The sequence below is a fragment of the Polychytrium aggregatum genome (assembly GCF_025602895.1).
Source record: "Polychytrium aggregatum strain JEL109 chromosome Unknown BJ171scaffold_24, whole genome shotgun sequence".
NCBI classification, from domain to species: Eukaryota; Fungi; Chytridiomycota; class Chytridiomycetes; order Polychytriales; genus Polychytrium; species Polychytrium aggregatum.
Window position 1 is genome coordinate 64,098 of NW_026516226.1, and position 14,646 is coordinate 78,743.

Sequence of the window (14,646 nt, forward strand, 5' to 3'; positions counted from 1 at the left end):
GGCCGCGAGGGTTAGGGCTGCATGCCGCCCTCCCCGCGACCCCAGAGGCAGCCGCGCGGGCAGGGCGCCGGGGGCGTGCCGCGGGGGCGCGCCGCGGTGGCGAGGGCCTTCTCGCCAGGCGGGAGGCCGCCGAGAAGACAGCGAGGGGCGCCAGGCGTCTCGCCCACAAAGCGCACTTGTCCTGTGCCCGACGGCGAGATCCTCCCTTTCTCTCTCTCTCCTCCACGCAATTCCTTTGGTTGTTCTTGTGACAGTCCCGGAAACCTACAATTGCAGATATGGCCCCCGCTCAGCAACCCGCCGCCGCCGTCGTCCAGACCAACGCCCAGAAGAAGGCCAAGAAGTCCATCGGTAGGATGGATGGATGGATGGATGGATGAGTGGATGATGGGTGATGGGTGAGCGACGGATTGCCAAAGCCGGACCAGACCGACCCGACAGGCTCGGTCGCGCGATGGAACAGCCTCGGGCACACGCATACACACACCTCGACGCTGGGTCCGGTGAGGCGGATCCGCTGCCGCCCGGTGGACACGGCACATTCGATATCGGGGCTGTCGGCCATCGCCTCGATGATTCCTGGATGTCGGCTATGCATCGGAAATGCAGGATGCGTCTGGATTCGGCCTTTCGATCATGAGCTGGTCGTGTGCCTCCGACTCGGCGTCCTTTCGACCTGGATATCGCATCTGACCCACCAATGCGCTTCCCCCCCCCCAGAGAGCATCAACTCTCGCCTGGCTCTTGTTATGAAGAGTGGCAAGTACGTCCTCGGCTACAAGTCCACCCTCAAGACTCTCCGCAACGGCAAGGGTAAATGTCGCCTTTGCTCCGTTGTGCCGTCGTTGACGGTGCTGTCTGTACCCTGATGTAATCAAACGTGAACACGGCCGAGCGGTCGCCAATCGCTCGGTCCGGTCACGCAGTTTATCCATCTGCGGTCGACTCTTTGCCATCCGCCCTCGTGGCGGAGACAAGATGCGGCCTGGATGACGAACCCGAAGCGGAGATGCCCTGGCATCAGAGATGCTTCAGAACCACTTTTTTTACCTTAGCTGTGTACTGTCTCGTTCCTGCCCCGCAGCCAAGCTTGTCATCATGTCTGGCAACACCCCTGCTCTCCGCAAGTCTGAGCTCGAGTACTACGCCATGCTCTCCAAGACCTCCGTCCACCACTACAACGGCAGTGAGTATACCATCTCGTCCGCGCACGCTGTCTCCTCCCAGCACCTTTGCCATTGTGGGTGGGGTCTATCGTCGCTACATGTGGTCTGATCCAGCCGACCCCGGTTTTTCCCAGACAACATCGAGCTGGGTACTGCCTGCGGTAAGTACTTCCGCGTTGGCACCCTCTCCATCATCGATGCCGGCGACTCCGATATCATCTCCAAGCCCACCGAGAACTAAGCAGTTCATCAAGACGTTGCTTCTCCCGGCTCGGATCGGATCGGATCGGACGTGGCCCTGTAGTGCTACCGGATGGCGTTCATGCCAAGGGAATGTGAATACATTGCTGTTGGAGCCGACTAGAGCTTTATTCTTTATTCTTGTTACTTTGCATACATAACTGGATATGGGTAAAGGGTCGGGGTGGCAGCGGCGGGGGGGACCGATGGAGAATCGCGAACGACTGAACACAACCACATATGCCGAGAATCGGGTTGGGTGCTGAGGGATGTATTGACTGACAGATGGACACTGAGGAATGAGTGGCTTGCTACGGGTCTATGTCTCGGTTGTTTGCAGGATCGCACAGGCCGTCTTGGCGGCTCTATCGTCTTAGTTTCTGGAGGAGTTTCTGTCGGTGTTCGTGGCCGAGACCCTTGGTCCAGTATCGCAGTATCGGCAGGTCATTGACACCCGCTCCGATGGCCGCCAGGAACCCAGAGAGCTTTTGCATGTCTTCGGCTCGCCCGAGCCGCACAAAGCAGTAGAAGAGCTTGGTTTTGCTACCAGGGCACGAACAGCGGCGGTTCGGTGCGAGAATGCGGGTGATGGGAATTACGCAAGCGTCAGGGACCATGAAGATCCGGGGTTGCCTGACTCCTGGCCGACACCGACACCGACACCGACAGAATTCTGTCTCAAGCCCCAGGCCCTTTCGGCAGGTGTCACTTACTTGATCCAGGCCTCCTTTGTAAACACAATGTGGTTCCGGATTGCGTGGTCGCTCATGTTGTTCTGTGATGAGATCAGGATGGGCTCCAGATCGCCAAGGACTCCAATCGCGACCTTCCCGCGGGCGGTTGTGGGAGGCATTTCGCCAGATATGAGGTCGCATTCATAGTCGCCGATCAAATTGGTGCTTCCGCGTCCACGCTTGGGCTTCAGCTCTGGATGGATGAATTGATGGCGTCAGCTACAACCTGCTTGGCAACGATGGCGCCAATTGATTCGTGACAATCGTGAATCAAAGGCGGCTGTTGTTCCTCGGCAGCGCGATCGAGGGACTCGAGCGGCCGCCTGCTGTGTGCTCGGTATCTCCTACCTAGCTCAACAATGTGGTTGCGCTCGATATTCGGCGGAATGCCGACCCGTCTGGGCATCCCCAGTAGATTGTACTTCCACGATTCTTCGTACTCGGCCGAGTAATCCAGTCGCGACGCACACGCCGAGGGAAGGAATTCCTGGACACAGCAAGAGCCGTGGGATATATACAGGGTCAGCTTTGTTCAGGACGGAACCACACGCCCTACCCCGACACAGAAGCCGGGATTGCATACAAAGGGGGCGATCGCTGCTCAGACTCACCTGTAGTAGACTGAAAATCGACGATACCATCGTTGGATTGTCTCCACGGATGACGATCTGGTTCCCCGTCATCAGGTTGTAGAGCAATTTGATAAAGTTGGACGAGCCCAGCAGCTCTTGGAACTGAACAATCGTCAGGGCACTCTGGTCTTCAAACAGCTTGAGCAGCGTCGGCGGGATGGACTGTGTGCTGCTTCTGGCATGACCGTCGCCCCTGTTGGCGGTCTTGTCACGATACTCTCCCGCTCGTCCAGGGAGGATCGGGGCTATTGCCGCTTGCGGCTTGACAGGATACTCGGTCTCGATTGCCGAGTCGCTTGCGTTGACGTCGTTCCGATTGGAGGCTTGAGACTGCGGCGTCGATGACCGCGAGAGGTTGGCCTCTGTCTCAGCATCGCCGGTCAGTCGTCCCATTTCCCGCAGGACGCGCGGATCCAGATCCGATATCATATTTGAGTCGAACGTACCAATCTGCCAAGTGGTGAAGTCCGACCAGAGATAAGTCACGCATCGGGATATCGGATTCGAAAACAGTGCGCTAGAACATTGGTTCAAGGTGTCTCTGGGGGTGGTAGGAGCGCAAACTATCCCGCTTGCGCACGGTCTCGCCACTTTAGAACCTGCGTGCGAGGCTTACCAGCTCACGGCCTTCGGCAAGCGCTTCAAAAACTCGCCTATGGAAGGCTTTCAGAAGCCAGCTGTTATGGAGATGCAGGTACGCAAAAAGATCCTGGCGAGAGGGACGGGCGAGCGGGTGAGTAAGTGGCGGAGCGCCGTTGACGATGGCTTGCCAATCTGCGTTCGCGAGACCCCATGCCAAGCGGGGAGAAACTAGGTGACCATGGTAGAACAGCGGATGCTCCTGGGTGCAGGGATTTGCCCGGTACCCGGTCTCTCTTCCTGACGCATATGCAATCTCATACCGGCTTGTCGAGAAGCTCTGTCAAGATCCGGAGAGGCTGGTTGGCCCGCCTTCGGAACACGATTTCTGACAACGTGGTTTGCCCGTCAGCGAGAGGGGTGGGAAGGCTTTAGTCCAGTGCGTCGTACTATTGCAACCACACCACCGGCTCCCGAAACTCCATCGCCTCTCGGCGAGCAAGCCCATCTGACCCTGCTACCATGGCACAATGTGGTACCTCCAGACGACGGGCTAAACGAGTTGGACCGGAAGGACGACGAAAGCAACTGCTGCTGATAGCTGTGTTGAGCGACGGCATCAGAAGACAGTCGCTCTCGGCTGAAGGTGACCTCGGCTTGAGCCTGCATCTCGGCGGCCATCATTCGGAACTTGTTGGAGATGAACGGCCACGACGATGTCAGGAATGTGTAGTCCCGGTGCAGCAGGAGAAAGGTATAACATCGATAGAAGCCTCGGGCTTGGCTGTCACGAATCTTGAACATGTAGCTCAGGACATATCCATTGGTGCTGTCACCAAACATGATGGGCCCCTCCTTTCCCGGATGCTGCTCGATGCTTAGGCTGGTAGAGCGATGGCGATCCGACACATTGGCATCCAGGATTCGGCCGATATCGTAGCCGAGAGAGTCGCGGTTCCATTGGAGACGATATCGAGTCCGATCGGATGGAATTGAGTCGCATCACGGCCGCATCGCGATTCCATCACAGTTGCATCACAGAGGGATATGCCGGAGCCACACCAGGGTTGATCCAGATGGACGGCGGCATAATAGTCAAGATGGAGACGGAGATTAGTGCAAGCCGGCCGGCAGAGCGTTGGGGCTACACCCGGTCGATGCAATGCGATGATACCGAGCTGGACCCGATCGCAGAGGTGGGCACAGCAAAGAGCCGAACATGACCCCTGCCCAGTGGCAATGAACCGAGGACTCCAGCGGCAAGCGATCGCAGCGATCGCAGCGACGCCACTGACGATCTGGCCACAAAGCGCATACCTGCGAACGCATGCCTGCCGTACCGACGCATACGTCTTTGCATAGTAAGGATTCCGGCCCGTGAAGAAGGCCGTCTGAGAGCGCTCATCGACCGAGACGTATCCCTTAGCTTCGCCAGGGGCTGCCTGTGGCCGCGGAACCGATGGCGCCAGGGAAGCAGGGAGTGGTATGCTCTCAAAGGTTGCGAGACAGCCTGGACATGAGCTCGTGGGTATCGGCGAGGGCGGGCTCGTCGAGGGCGAGAGCGGCGTTGAGTTGGCAGCGGCGCCGGAAGTGGAGATGGATGGCGTAGTGGAGCTTTGGGTGGCGAGTGGGTATGGATGCGTCGAGGACATGCCACTGGTTGGGATCGGGGTGCAGGCGGTGCCGATGGAGGGCTGGCTCGAGCGAGGCAGCCCAGACGAAGCCGATGCAGCAGCAACGGCGGCCAGCCGATGCAGGTCGGTCAAAGGGGGCGCCTCTGCAGGAGCCGAGAGCGGCGGCGAAAGCGGATTTGCGGAAGACGGCACCGACGATTCGCAGGGGACGGGGACCATTTGGGTGCAGAGCACGATGGCGGGGCCATGCAGCTCACAGAAGGTCGTGAGAGCAACACACCCCAGAGGGGCGGCAGTGTTGGGATCGGCGGAGGCCATTTGCGGGGCGGGAGGTGGGTGAAGAAAGCAGGACGGCGAGCAGGAGGAAAGGGCCGGCTGCAACACCGCTGATGGGCAAGGCCGCTCGCAGCGCCGGGTCAAGGAGAAGAGGGCGTCCTGTGCAAGGCCGGGCAAGGAGGGCCGTCCGAGGGCAGAGGCGAATCCGATGCCGTGGCCGCCAAGTCGCTCTCTCTGTCTCGCCCGCAGACCTGCCCGGGCGACGATCGTCCATCCAGGCGGCACAATTTTTTTTTCTCGCGGGATCGATAGGCACTGGGCGCCAGTCTGGTGATGCCTGGGCGGCATGGGGGCCGACGGCGACGGTGCGGCGGGCCGGTGGGGCCGCTGCTTGTCCCGGGGCTGCGTGCGGGCTGTTGTTGTTCAGCAATGTCGTCAGTCGGCCGGACTCTCGAGATTGCTGCTGTTCACTCATGTTGCCAGGCCGTGCGGGCGTCCATGTCGGTCTCGGCGTCCATGTTGTCAGCCTGGTGGATTCACCCATGCCGCATGCTGTTCACCGTGTTGCGATTCCAACAGCCGCGCCGGCCTTGGGCCGCTGCACAATCAACCAGCACGCCCTGGTGTCCCTCTCGCCGCCGCCTCGCACGAGTGAGCCGCTCTTTGGCTTGGTTGTCTGCAGCTCGCAGACCCGGGGCGTTGGACAGCCGCCGCCTGCAAAATACGACTGAGAGCGGCCACCTGTGTCCGTGGGAAAGGCTGTGGGTGCTTGTCCTTTGCAGGCCCCAGCGCCGGGCCGGGAATATCACTTGGCTTTGCTCCCCATCGTCAGACCGCGTGGTCGGCAGCGAGAGACAGCCGCGGGCAAAGGGCGAAGGGGCGAAAGGGCGGGATGGGCAGGACGGGCGAAAGGGCGAAAGGGCTGCTTGCTCAAGGCTCGCAGGGCACTGTCTGCCGAAATTATGCCGATTGATTGCATGATGTATCGACTGCCTGGCTGAGCGAGGTTGATCAGAATCTCATTCTTGCGATGGACTCGACTGCAGAGATGGAGCTGCATGGGATGGACTCGGTGTGGGATGAGTTCACCCACTTGGTCGTTCTTGACCGAGTGTGATGCGATCCAGCTATGACGTGCTTTGTCCGAAGCAGATGATGTCCTTCGGCATGCTGTATGCCCCAGTAGCGCCCAGGTTTCCTCTGCCTATCGACCAGCTCGCCTCCATTCATGCGGTCGTCCATGTCCAGTTAGAAACTCGGGTCTGTGCGGGTGTTGGTTGTGGTGATGCGCTTCAGCAGCCTTGTTCTGCCGTCCCGACGATCCGGCCGATCAGCATACAGCTCGGGGATATAGCCAGCGTTTTCGCCGCTGGCGATGCGGCCGCCGTCCGAATCGAGGGCATTCCCCCAGCTCACGATAATAGGATCGCTTTCGCGCCGGGTGATGAATATGCCGTTTTCGCGCCTGGTTGTGGCCGCAGCGGGGGTGCTGCTGGGCTGGCTGGGATCTGGGCTCGCAGGGTGCTCTTCGCCATCGGACGCCTCTGGGTCGTGGTGGAGCCCCAGGGCGCTGTCTGTATCTGACTCTGCCGTGGGGTCTTCGAATCGAGCGGGGTCGTATGGCGGCTGTAGTGCCTCCAGACTCTTACGGCTCTTGGCTGCCTCAGGTTCGCTGGCACTCCTTGTCCGTTGACGAGCGCTTCGGGTTCTTGGCGGATGACGATGCGTCTCGGTCGACTCGTATTTCGGCTGTTTGTGGGATGTCGATTTGCGCGCCGATCTCGTTACCGCGGATTGCTCCGAATCCGACAGCGGGAGGACCCTGCAGCGACTGATATCAAAGTTCGAGAATGAGACCAGCACTCCCTCTGCTGCAGGAAACCCGTTCATACCGCACTGCTCCAACCTTTGCTGCTTCGTATTCCGAGCTCACCGCCATGCTTGGAGTGCCTCCCCAACGTACCTCTGCGATTTTCCGGCGCATTGCTGTCGCTCTGCATCGGCATACTGCTTCAAGGTGGACAGATAGACCTTGCCTTGCTATCGATGCGGTCCAGGTCGTTCGGACGAGATTCAGCAAGGCACCCACCGGCACCCAGAGCACCGAGCATGAATCCATGTCCGGCAGCAGCCGCCCACAGACACAGTTCTGCTGCCGGGCGAAGGACCCCCCCCTGTAAGTGCATCGTCACCCACCTGCTTTCGGACAATCTCGTCGAGCTCGCCTTTGCGGAAAAAGAGCCGAAGCTTCTTTGCAAGCTCGTCCCCGGTCGCAGGTGTCTTTGGATGCATCGAGTCGTCCTTGGTGAAGTACCGCTCATGCAAGTGGTACGGTTCGTCCGGGACGAGTGAGTAATGCCCTGTCAGAGTTGCGTCATCACAGCAACCGCAGTTCGATAGCCCGTTACTTCTCCCGACAGGTATTTGACTCTCACCGCGCCGGGCGCCATTGCAAGTGTGCATAGATTTTGGCTCGGATGCAGCGGATGGCTTGCACCTTCGCTCACAGCGGGCACTTCATCCCCTCCCTCACAGCGTTGATGCATGAGACATACGTTCTGCCGGCAGGTCTTCGAGACAGAGATCGTCAAATGACAGAGCTGACCGTGTCAACTTCTGGCCCGAGTGCAGATGGCAGCGCTTGTGCCGCATCAGGGACTGTGCTGGATTCCACAGGGTGTCGAGGGCAAGTAAGCTCCAGCATCATCTCGATCGGCGTCGGGAACTGGCCGGGCCTTGTATTGACCTGGCATCCAAGCGGGTGTCGCCCAGACTCCTCGCTAAGGTCTCTGTAACGCTGCACCTGTCGCTTTTGTGGAGTTCAATCACAAAGAAAAATGAAACCGGCTGGCAGTACACACCTATGATGTGATCCAGCAGCTCGCCATATGCTTCCTTCTTGTTGGCTGCCCGCTGTCGCAGTCGCTCACGGAGGCCATCGTCGAATCGGCGTATCTGGCCTTGCCTTCGTGAATTATGGGCTTCCGATCGTGTGGATTCAAGCTCGGCCTGCGTCTATCAGGAAGCCGGGAGAACCTGTCAGTCCAAGAGCGCCTCGTCACTCATCGCCCGCCAAATGGGTGAGATTCGCCACGGCGCTGCAAACGACGAGTCGTACATAGGCATCCAACGATGGGGCAGGCCTGTGTGGGCTGTCTGATCTCTCGACGTGGACGTCATCCAGTCCATGGATCAGCATCCCCGATTCACCCCCATCGCCTGAGCCGCACACGGATGGCGGAGTATGATGCGTGATCTGGATGTGTGCCGTGGTTGGTCCGTTGACGACCAGGTTGACGCCCTTCTGCTTTTGCACCGGGATAGAGGACGACGATGCTGCCGAGTAGATGGTGGTGGTGGATCTGTGAGATGCCCTGGAGAAGGCGGTGCTGTTGCTGGCGGAGGTGCGGGCCAGCGACACCCGTGAGAAGCGGGAGGCCCGAGAGACCACGGAGCTTCTCGACGGTGGGCGGCTGGGGATGCGCTGCTGAGAGGCGTTCGTGGAGGCCATCGCGACAGAGCCAGCCGGCTCGCTGACGATACACCAAGACCAGTCGAGTCGCAGAAGCTAGGCAATACCCGCCTGAGCCGAACTGATGGACCGCGCGGGATCGGCCTGGATTTTTGCTTGGCTTGTCCCCTGCACAAACGCCGACGCTTGCTGGTGCCTTGTCTGCTCGCCATCCAGGGGCGGCGCGCAGCGACACGTGCTCGCCGCTGCGCAACCCTAACCTTCTTGGCAGCGCAGCAGGTGGCAGTGCCATGTTGGGTGGCTTGCAGACGAACAGACCCAGCCGCCAGCGTCCTGCTCTCGCCATCGACCACTCTGCCATCGACCACTCTGCCATCGACCGGCTCTGCCAGAACTGCCAGAACTGCCAACATGTCATCCTATCTCGACCGGGTCAACTCCAACCGCAACGCCGAGGAGAACCACCCGCTCAACTTCCTCCCGTCCGCCATCCGCAACGTCGTGTCCGCCATCGTCCCGGACTCGATCGAGCACACCGTCGGCTCCTGGGTCGAGTATGAGCGCATCCACCAGGAGGTCCAAGCCGAGATCGATGGCAAGCACCCAGCGCATCCCGAGCTGCTCAAGTCGGCCACAGTCTCGTACGTATCCGGTGCGCTGCACGTTATGGTTCGGCGCCGCCGCTCCGCTTGCCCGAGTCCGAGTCCAAATCCAAGCTCCTGCCCCAGGAGCTGTGGTCATAATGGCGCTTACCAGATATTTTGTGGGACCGGCGTTTGCTGCACCACTTCAAACAGCCACGAAAACTCTATCCCGGAGGAGGAGCAAGAGTTCCGGCGCGAGCGCAAGGCCTTCATGAAGGATGCCTTTGCCAGGTTCATCGGTGTTTCTCCGGAGGAAGTCCACGTTGACGACATTCCCGTCATTGCCGTCACAGGAAGCGGCGGCGGTTTCAAGGCCATGATCGGTACCACAGGTAGGAACAGGCATGGGGGCACAGATCGCCCAGATTGAGACGCTGCAGACCAAAGACCGAGGCTCCGTCTGGTGCCGGTGCTGTCGAGATGTTGGCACACAGGGGTGCTGTTCGGTGGGCTTTGGTGGCTCTCCCGTCCCGGCCGCACTGACCAAGAGAGTCGCTTGGCATCTCCCAAACCCCCGAAGGATATCTCAAGGGCATGCACGACTCGGGACTGTTCGACTGTGTCATGTACATGGCCGGTGAGTACATTAGTGCCGTCTGTCGCCATGGAGTCGCGCACCCTCATGTTCAATACGGTGCATTTCTTGCGTCTCTCGTCCATGGTTGTATGTTCTGTCGACCCGGCAACAAGCTCCCTTTTGCTCATCGCTGCCACTTTCGCTCGCCGCAAAAAGGTGTCAGTGGGTCCTGTTGGACACTCTCCAACTTTTACACCGCTGCCCGCTGCTCAGTGCCGGCACTCTTGGAACACTACAAGCAAGCATTGGTACCCCATCCGGCCAGCCCTATCCACATCCCAAACATCCTCTCAAAGGACATCCGCCACCGCGTGCGTCTCGCCTTTGACGGCATGACCATCAAGCGCATTTCCCAGCTTCCTCGCGGCGTGGTCGACACCTACGGCTGTCTCATGAACTGCCACTTCCAAGGCGACTATTGGGAAGGTGCCTGGGAGCCTGACCACTTCCGACTCAGCCGCCACGCAAAGTACCTCAAGGGCGGCAAGGCCCCGATGCCCATTTACACCTGCATTCGACACGAGCGGCCCTGGGCACGCAAATTCGACCCCGACCTTCCGCGCGAGGAGTGGGAGCAGCTACAGAAGCAGTACGAAAGCAACGAGGATAAGAACCATCTGGCCGGCTCCAAGGAGCACGCGCACAACGAATCTGCTTGGTGGCAATGGTTCGAAATCACGCCCTTCCAGGTGGGCTGCGACGAGCTCCATGGTAAGCTGTTCCCAGATTGAAACCTCGCATCAAGCGATACGCATGTCCGACCGCACCAAATGAATGTTCACCTCCCAAACACATCGATTTGCTTCTGCTCGTTGATCAGGCTGGGTTCCGACCTGGGCGTTTGGGCGACGGTTCGTCAACGATGTGTCTGTGGAGAACCTTCCCGAGCAGAACTTTTCACTCGTCGTCGGGTAAGTTCGCCCAGCTCGAAGTCTTGTGTCGAGCCCGACATGGCTTGGGAGATATCCTCGCCGGCCTGTGCGCCATCCTGGCCTGTGCTGCAGCGGCTCACGCAAATTCGCATATGCTGCTTCCTCCTCCCATGTCCATCCGGCAGCCTGACCGGAAGCGCCATGTGTGCGCCCTTCACTACCACGGTCCAGACTTTCCAGCGCAGTGAGACAACCTCGCACTTCCAGGAGAAGATGAAGGAGTTCCTGGGCACTGTGAGTAGCCTGTCGTTTGTCACACGCACTTTCAGATGTTGTGCTGGGTTACCAGCTGGCTCCAGGCTGTGTATTGCGTTTCGCTTACCTGTCGGTGTTAATTTCTCTCTCCGGGCACTATCGCTCTTGCCCTGAATGCATGTGGTATCGCTGTGCACGCGACCCATGCTGCATGGTTGCCGATGTGTTTCCAACTAACCGGTTTCTATCGTTGCTTTGCTCTGCACCGCGATGTTCCCGCCTTCAGCTCATTCAACCGGATGCCAACCCACTTGTAAAGCAGTTGCTTGCCATTCATCCGTTCCACTCGTCCTACAACTGTGAGTACCCTGACTTTGATGCACTGTTTGCATCGGCCTACGGGAGTGGGCTTCTGTGGCTAAGCTTTTGTGTTCTATCGTCATCTCACCCGGCTCTTGGCCATCAAATCAGGGAACTTCCTTTACGAGGATACACCCGAGAAAACGCCGCCTGGCGTCCGAAACTCCAAGCGTATCCAGCTGATCGATGCCGGTATGTGTTTCTTGAGGGCGGTATCGCATCTGAGCCTAGACCCACTTGCACTCGCAAGACTGAGTCTGCACTCTTTGGCTGCTTCTCTGCTTAGGTGCGGACAACAACCAGCCTCTCTATCCGCTCACACGCCTCGGCCGCGACGTTGATGTTGCGTTCGTTTTCGACTCGAGCGTCGACGTTGAGCGAAACATGTAAGTCAGTCCCCTGCTTTTGCAGCTCGTGTGAGGCCCATACTCGGATCGCCGGCGCGGGAAAGAATGCTATCGGAGGTAGTCGGCGTGTGATCATGTTCGCTTGTCTACTTTCTCTCCTGTCTCGACGCTGTCTTCGGCGCGATCCACCACGCGGCGCTGATGCTGAGCCTCGTTTGAACCCTTTACAGCGTGACTCCCGATGTCGAAACGTTCGCCAAGCGAAAGGGATTGAGTGTCACCCTTCGCAGCCCCCCACCAGCACCCCAGGAATCGCTGCCCGCGAATGTGCCCAAGCCAAAGAACACGGCAGAGTCGCTCCGCCAAAAATACGAGAACCGCTACTGCCAGGTCTATCAGCTGGATCCCATCGATCCTGCAGGCACGCACCCGGAGTATGGCAACCCACTTGCCAGCAAGGGCTTCCAGATGCTCTACATGCCGATTCTGCCCAACCCAGAGGTGCCCGAGTTCGAGCCCAACAGCTTTGGGTTTGGCCAGCTGCAGTACACCTCAGAACAGGTTTGTTGGATGCCTTGCTTCTCGTTTGAGCCGTTGCACGGTGCTGTCGTTGAGCATCACAGGGCGTCCACGATCAGCGGCAGTTGACACTGAACACATCCTATGCGCTGCGTTTAGGTCCAAGATCTCGCCAAATGTGCCTCTCTCAACTGGAAGCAAGAAGAGGCCCGTATCCGCGAGGTTTTGCGTTCCGTCTGGCAGGAGAAGCGCCGGGCCAGACTTGCCGCGCATTGAGCCGTCGGGCCTGTCCTGGTTGGCTGCATCCGTGCCCCCTCCCCTCCTCTGGGGCGGTACACGCTATATTCGAGTCTATCGATGGCGGTCTTGCCGAGAACTTGCTTTCTAATTTGACCCCTCACTGAGCTCTGAGGTTTGAATACACATCCGTCCTGAGGTCGATGTGTCGGGCTACGCGAGAATGCTGGAGAACACAAACCCAGAGCGCCCTGTCTTGTCTGCGGAGGCAAGCAATCGTGTCCCCCTAACGCTGTCTGCTGAGGATGCGTTATATTTTGGACTGGTGTGCACCAAACGGTCTATGCGAAAACATCTTTGAACGGATCCTCGGGCATTTTTGTCTTTTGCTTCTTTTCGGCCAGGGCTTCGCTGGCCATTGCTCGTGCCTTGTACTCGATCGACTTGTCGATTCTCTCCAGGCGACGGACCTGTCGACGGACAATGCGATCGGTATGTGTGTCAGCAGCCAGACCGCCGGCAGGCACCAGATAGGACCAGCATCTACCCATCCAAGCATCCACTTTGCTCTCATTGACAATTTCTCCCCGCCCACGGTCGATGAATATATATACTCACATGGTTGGGCGAGACAAAGTGCGGGTTTTCGTAGAGGGTTGCTCCTCCAAAGCTGCGATCAAAGATTCGCATGATACTCAAGCTGAAACGGGGGCCGATCTCGGCGAGGGTGATTTCCTTGTCCTTGCCCTTGCCTTTGACAGCCTCCTTCTCGACGACCTATTCAGTTGCAAGAAAGTCAGCGACGGCTCATTCGTGCGGACAGAGCGGCTGCATTCCTCATTGTGGCTGATCGCCTATCACCCAAAAGGCACAGAGACCATCGCCATATGCGCGGACGGGTGTCGGCAGCCGTGCCAGGTGCAGAGCTCATGCGATCCACTGCGAACGCACCTGGAAGTTTCGGAACCAGATTCGGTTGTCGGCAATGGAGAAGCTCAGGACATGGTCGATGAATGGCTTGATCTTCCGCGAAGACTTTGGCGTTCCAAAGATTTGGGTGAACATCTCCTTTAGCAGCTGGAAGTGCGGCGCACTGTCAAAGTTGCTGTCAAAGGACAGGATCGGCCGCGAGCCCTTGAGGCAGTTGCCGGTCATGCGGAGCTCGTCCATGGTGTGGACGTTCTGGACGTTGAACTTGACACTCGGTCCGTTGGGGGTCTTGGACATCCACATGTACAGATCGGTGTGTTTGCGGACCTCGAAGAATATGCAGTTGTTGCAGTTGGCGAGTTCGGCGAGTTCGTTCAGCTCATCCAGGTTGGACTTTGAGTCAAACTTGCTGTCTATGCATGTTGAGCGCGATGGTCAGGAGGCGGCGATGCCCGATAAACATCCATGAGAGGTCGTTGACATAGAGTGCAACAGAGCCACGAGTTGATTGATAGCGTCAGTACTCCGGCATCAGAGGACGTCAGCCGGCAACGCTGTCCGAGTCCAGACAGCAAGTGGAGTCAGACAGCAACAGCCTCTGGACGAAGCATCGCCGGATCATGGCGCCGACACAGCCATCTCTCGACTGGCAGACTGACAGACTGACCTTTCTTTGAGTGCGGCATCAGCACATTCAAGTCATTCATCAGGTGCCGGAATCTGTCCGATGATGACGCCGGTCGTTTGAGAATGCGATACAGAAAGCAAGGCCATTTTTGACCGGCGAGCACACATCTGATTGCCCCGGGCCGCGCTGGCGCCATCGGATGCTCATTCAGTATATGAACGCGCTGCGATCGCTCACCTGTGGGTGATGCCGCGCGAGGAGAGGATAAGCACTCGCTGGCGGATCTTGGCTGGGCCCTGGCTTGCGCCAGTATCGGCATCATCGCCGTCATCCAGGCCCTCATTGTCCTCATCGCCGTCCTCTTGCTCCTGCTCCTGCTCGTCTTCATCGTAGCGCCGCATCAGAAGCATCTTGCGGCCCAGCTCGAGAACCTCTTCGTCCGAATGCTCCCCGGCAGACTCCTCTACATCTTCGTCGTCATCCAGATCGGAGCCGCCGCCGGTCTCGACGGTGACAATCTCTTTCTTTTTTCGGTGGGCTTCGA

At 58.8% G+C, this 14,646-nt stretch overlaps 5 protein-coding genes across 5 annotated transcripts; 2 read left to right on the forward strand and 3 right to left on the reverse strand.

Moving 5' to 3' along the window:
* Positions 1–219: 219 nt before the first annotated feature.
* Positions 220–1,544, forward strand: BJ171DRAFT_509631 (protein RPL-30). Its single transcript, XM_053111407.1, has 4 exons — positions 220–351; positions 721–813; positions 1,085–1,186; positions 1,301–1,544. Exons 1-4 carry the CDS (start codon positions 279–281, stop codon positions 1,405–1,407), a joined length of 375 nt encoding a protein of 124 aa, XP_052965494.1. The 5' UTR covers positions 220–278; the 3' UTR covers positions 1,408–1,544.
* A 125-nt stretch (positions 1,545–1,669) lies between these two features.
* On the reverse strand, positions 1,670–5,993 carry BJ171DRAFT_143633 (vesicle coat protein). Its single transcript, XM_053105716.1, has 8 exons — positions 4,669–5,993; positions 3,891–4,234; positions 3,675–3,739; positions 3,389–3,481; positions 2,752–3,222; positions 2,489–2,627; positions 2,120–2,333; positions 1,670–1,949 (listed from the first exon to the last, which is right to left on the reverse strand). The coding sequence occupies exons 1-8, from the start codon at positions 5,607–5,609 to the stop codon at positions 1,772–1,774; spliced, it is 2,445 nt and encodes an 814-aa protein (XP_052965495.1). The 5' UTR covers positions 5,610–5,993; the 3' UTR covers positions 1,670–1,771.
* Positions 5,994–6,415: 422 nt separating this feature from the next.
* On the reverse strand, positions 6,416–8,889 carry BJ171DRAFT_143572 (uncharacterized protein). The gene is made up of 6 exons (XM_053105715.1): positions 8,380–8,889; positions 8,123–8,276; positions 7,817–7,924; positions 7,458–7,621; positions 7,225–7,301; positions 6,416–7,092 (listed from the first exon to the last, which is right to left on the reverse strand). The coding sequence occupies exons 1-6, from the start codon at positions 8,770–8,772 to the stop codon at positions 6,510–6,512; spliced, it is 1,479 nt and encodes a 492-aa protein (XP_052965496.1). The 5' UTR covers positions 8,773–8,889; the 3' UTR covers positions 6,416–6,509.
* Positions 8,890–9,082: 193 nt separating this feature from the next.
* Positions 9,083–12,670, forward strand: BJ171DRAFT_143670 (acyl transferase/acyl hydrolase/lysophospholipase). The gene is made up of 11 exons (XM_053105717.1): positions 9,083–9,374; positions 9,531–9,709; positions 9,898–9,954; positions 10,111–10,665; positions 10,775–10,865; positions 11,012–11,120; positions 11,368–11,440; positions 11,553–11,633; positions 11,728–11,827; positions 12,019–12,349; positions 12,467–12,670. Exons 1-11 carry the CDS (start codon positions 9,145–9,147, stop codon positions 12,581–12,583), a joined length of 1,923 nt encoding a protein of 640 aa, XP_052965497.1. The 5' UTR covers positions 9,083–9,144; the 3' UTR covers positions 12,584–12,670.
* Positions 12,671–12,885: 215 nt separating this feature from the next.
* Positions 12,886–14,503, reverse strand: BJ171DRAFT_425366 (Brix domain-containing protein; the record flags this gene model as incomplete). The annotated part of the gene is made up of 5 exons (XM_053107715.1): positions 12,886–13,014; positions 13,163–13,321; positions 13,496–13,887; positions 14,142–14,194; positions 14,340–14,503. 5 exons carry the CDS (start codon positions 14,501–14,503, stop codon positions 12,886–12,888), a joined length of 897 nt encoding a protein of 298 aa, XP_052965498.1.
* Positions 14,504–14,646: the final 143 nt, after the last annotated feature.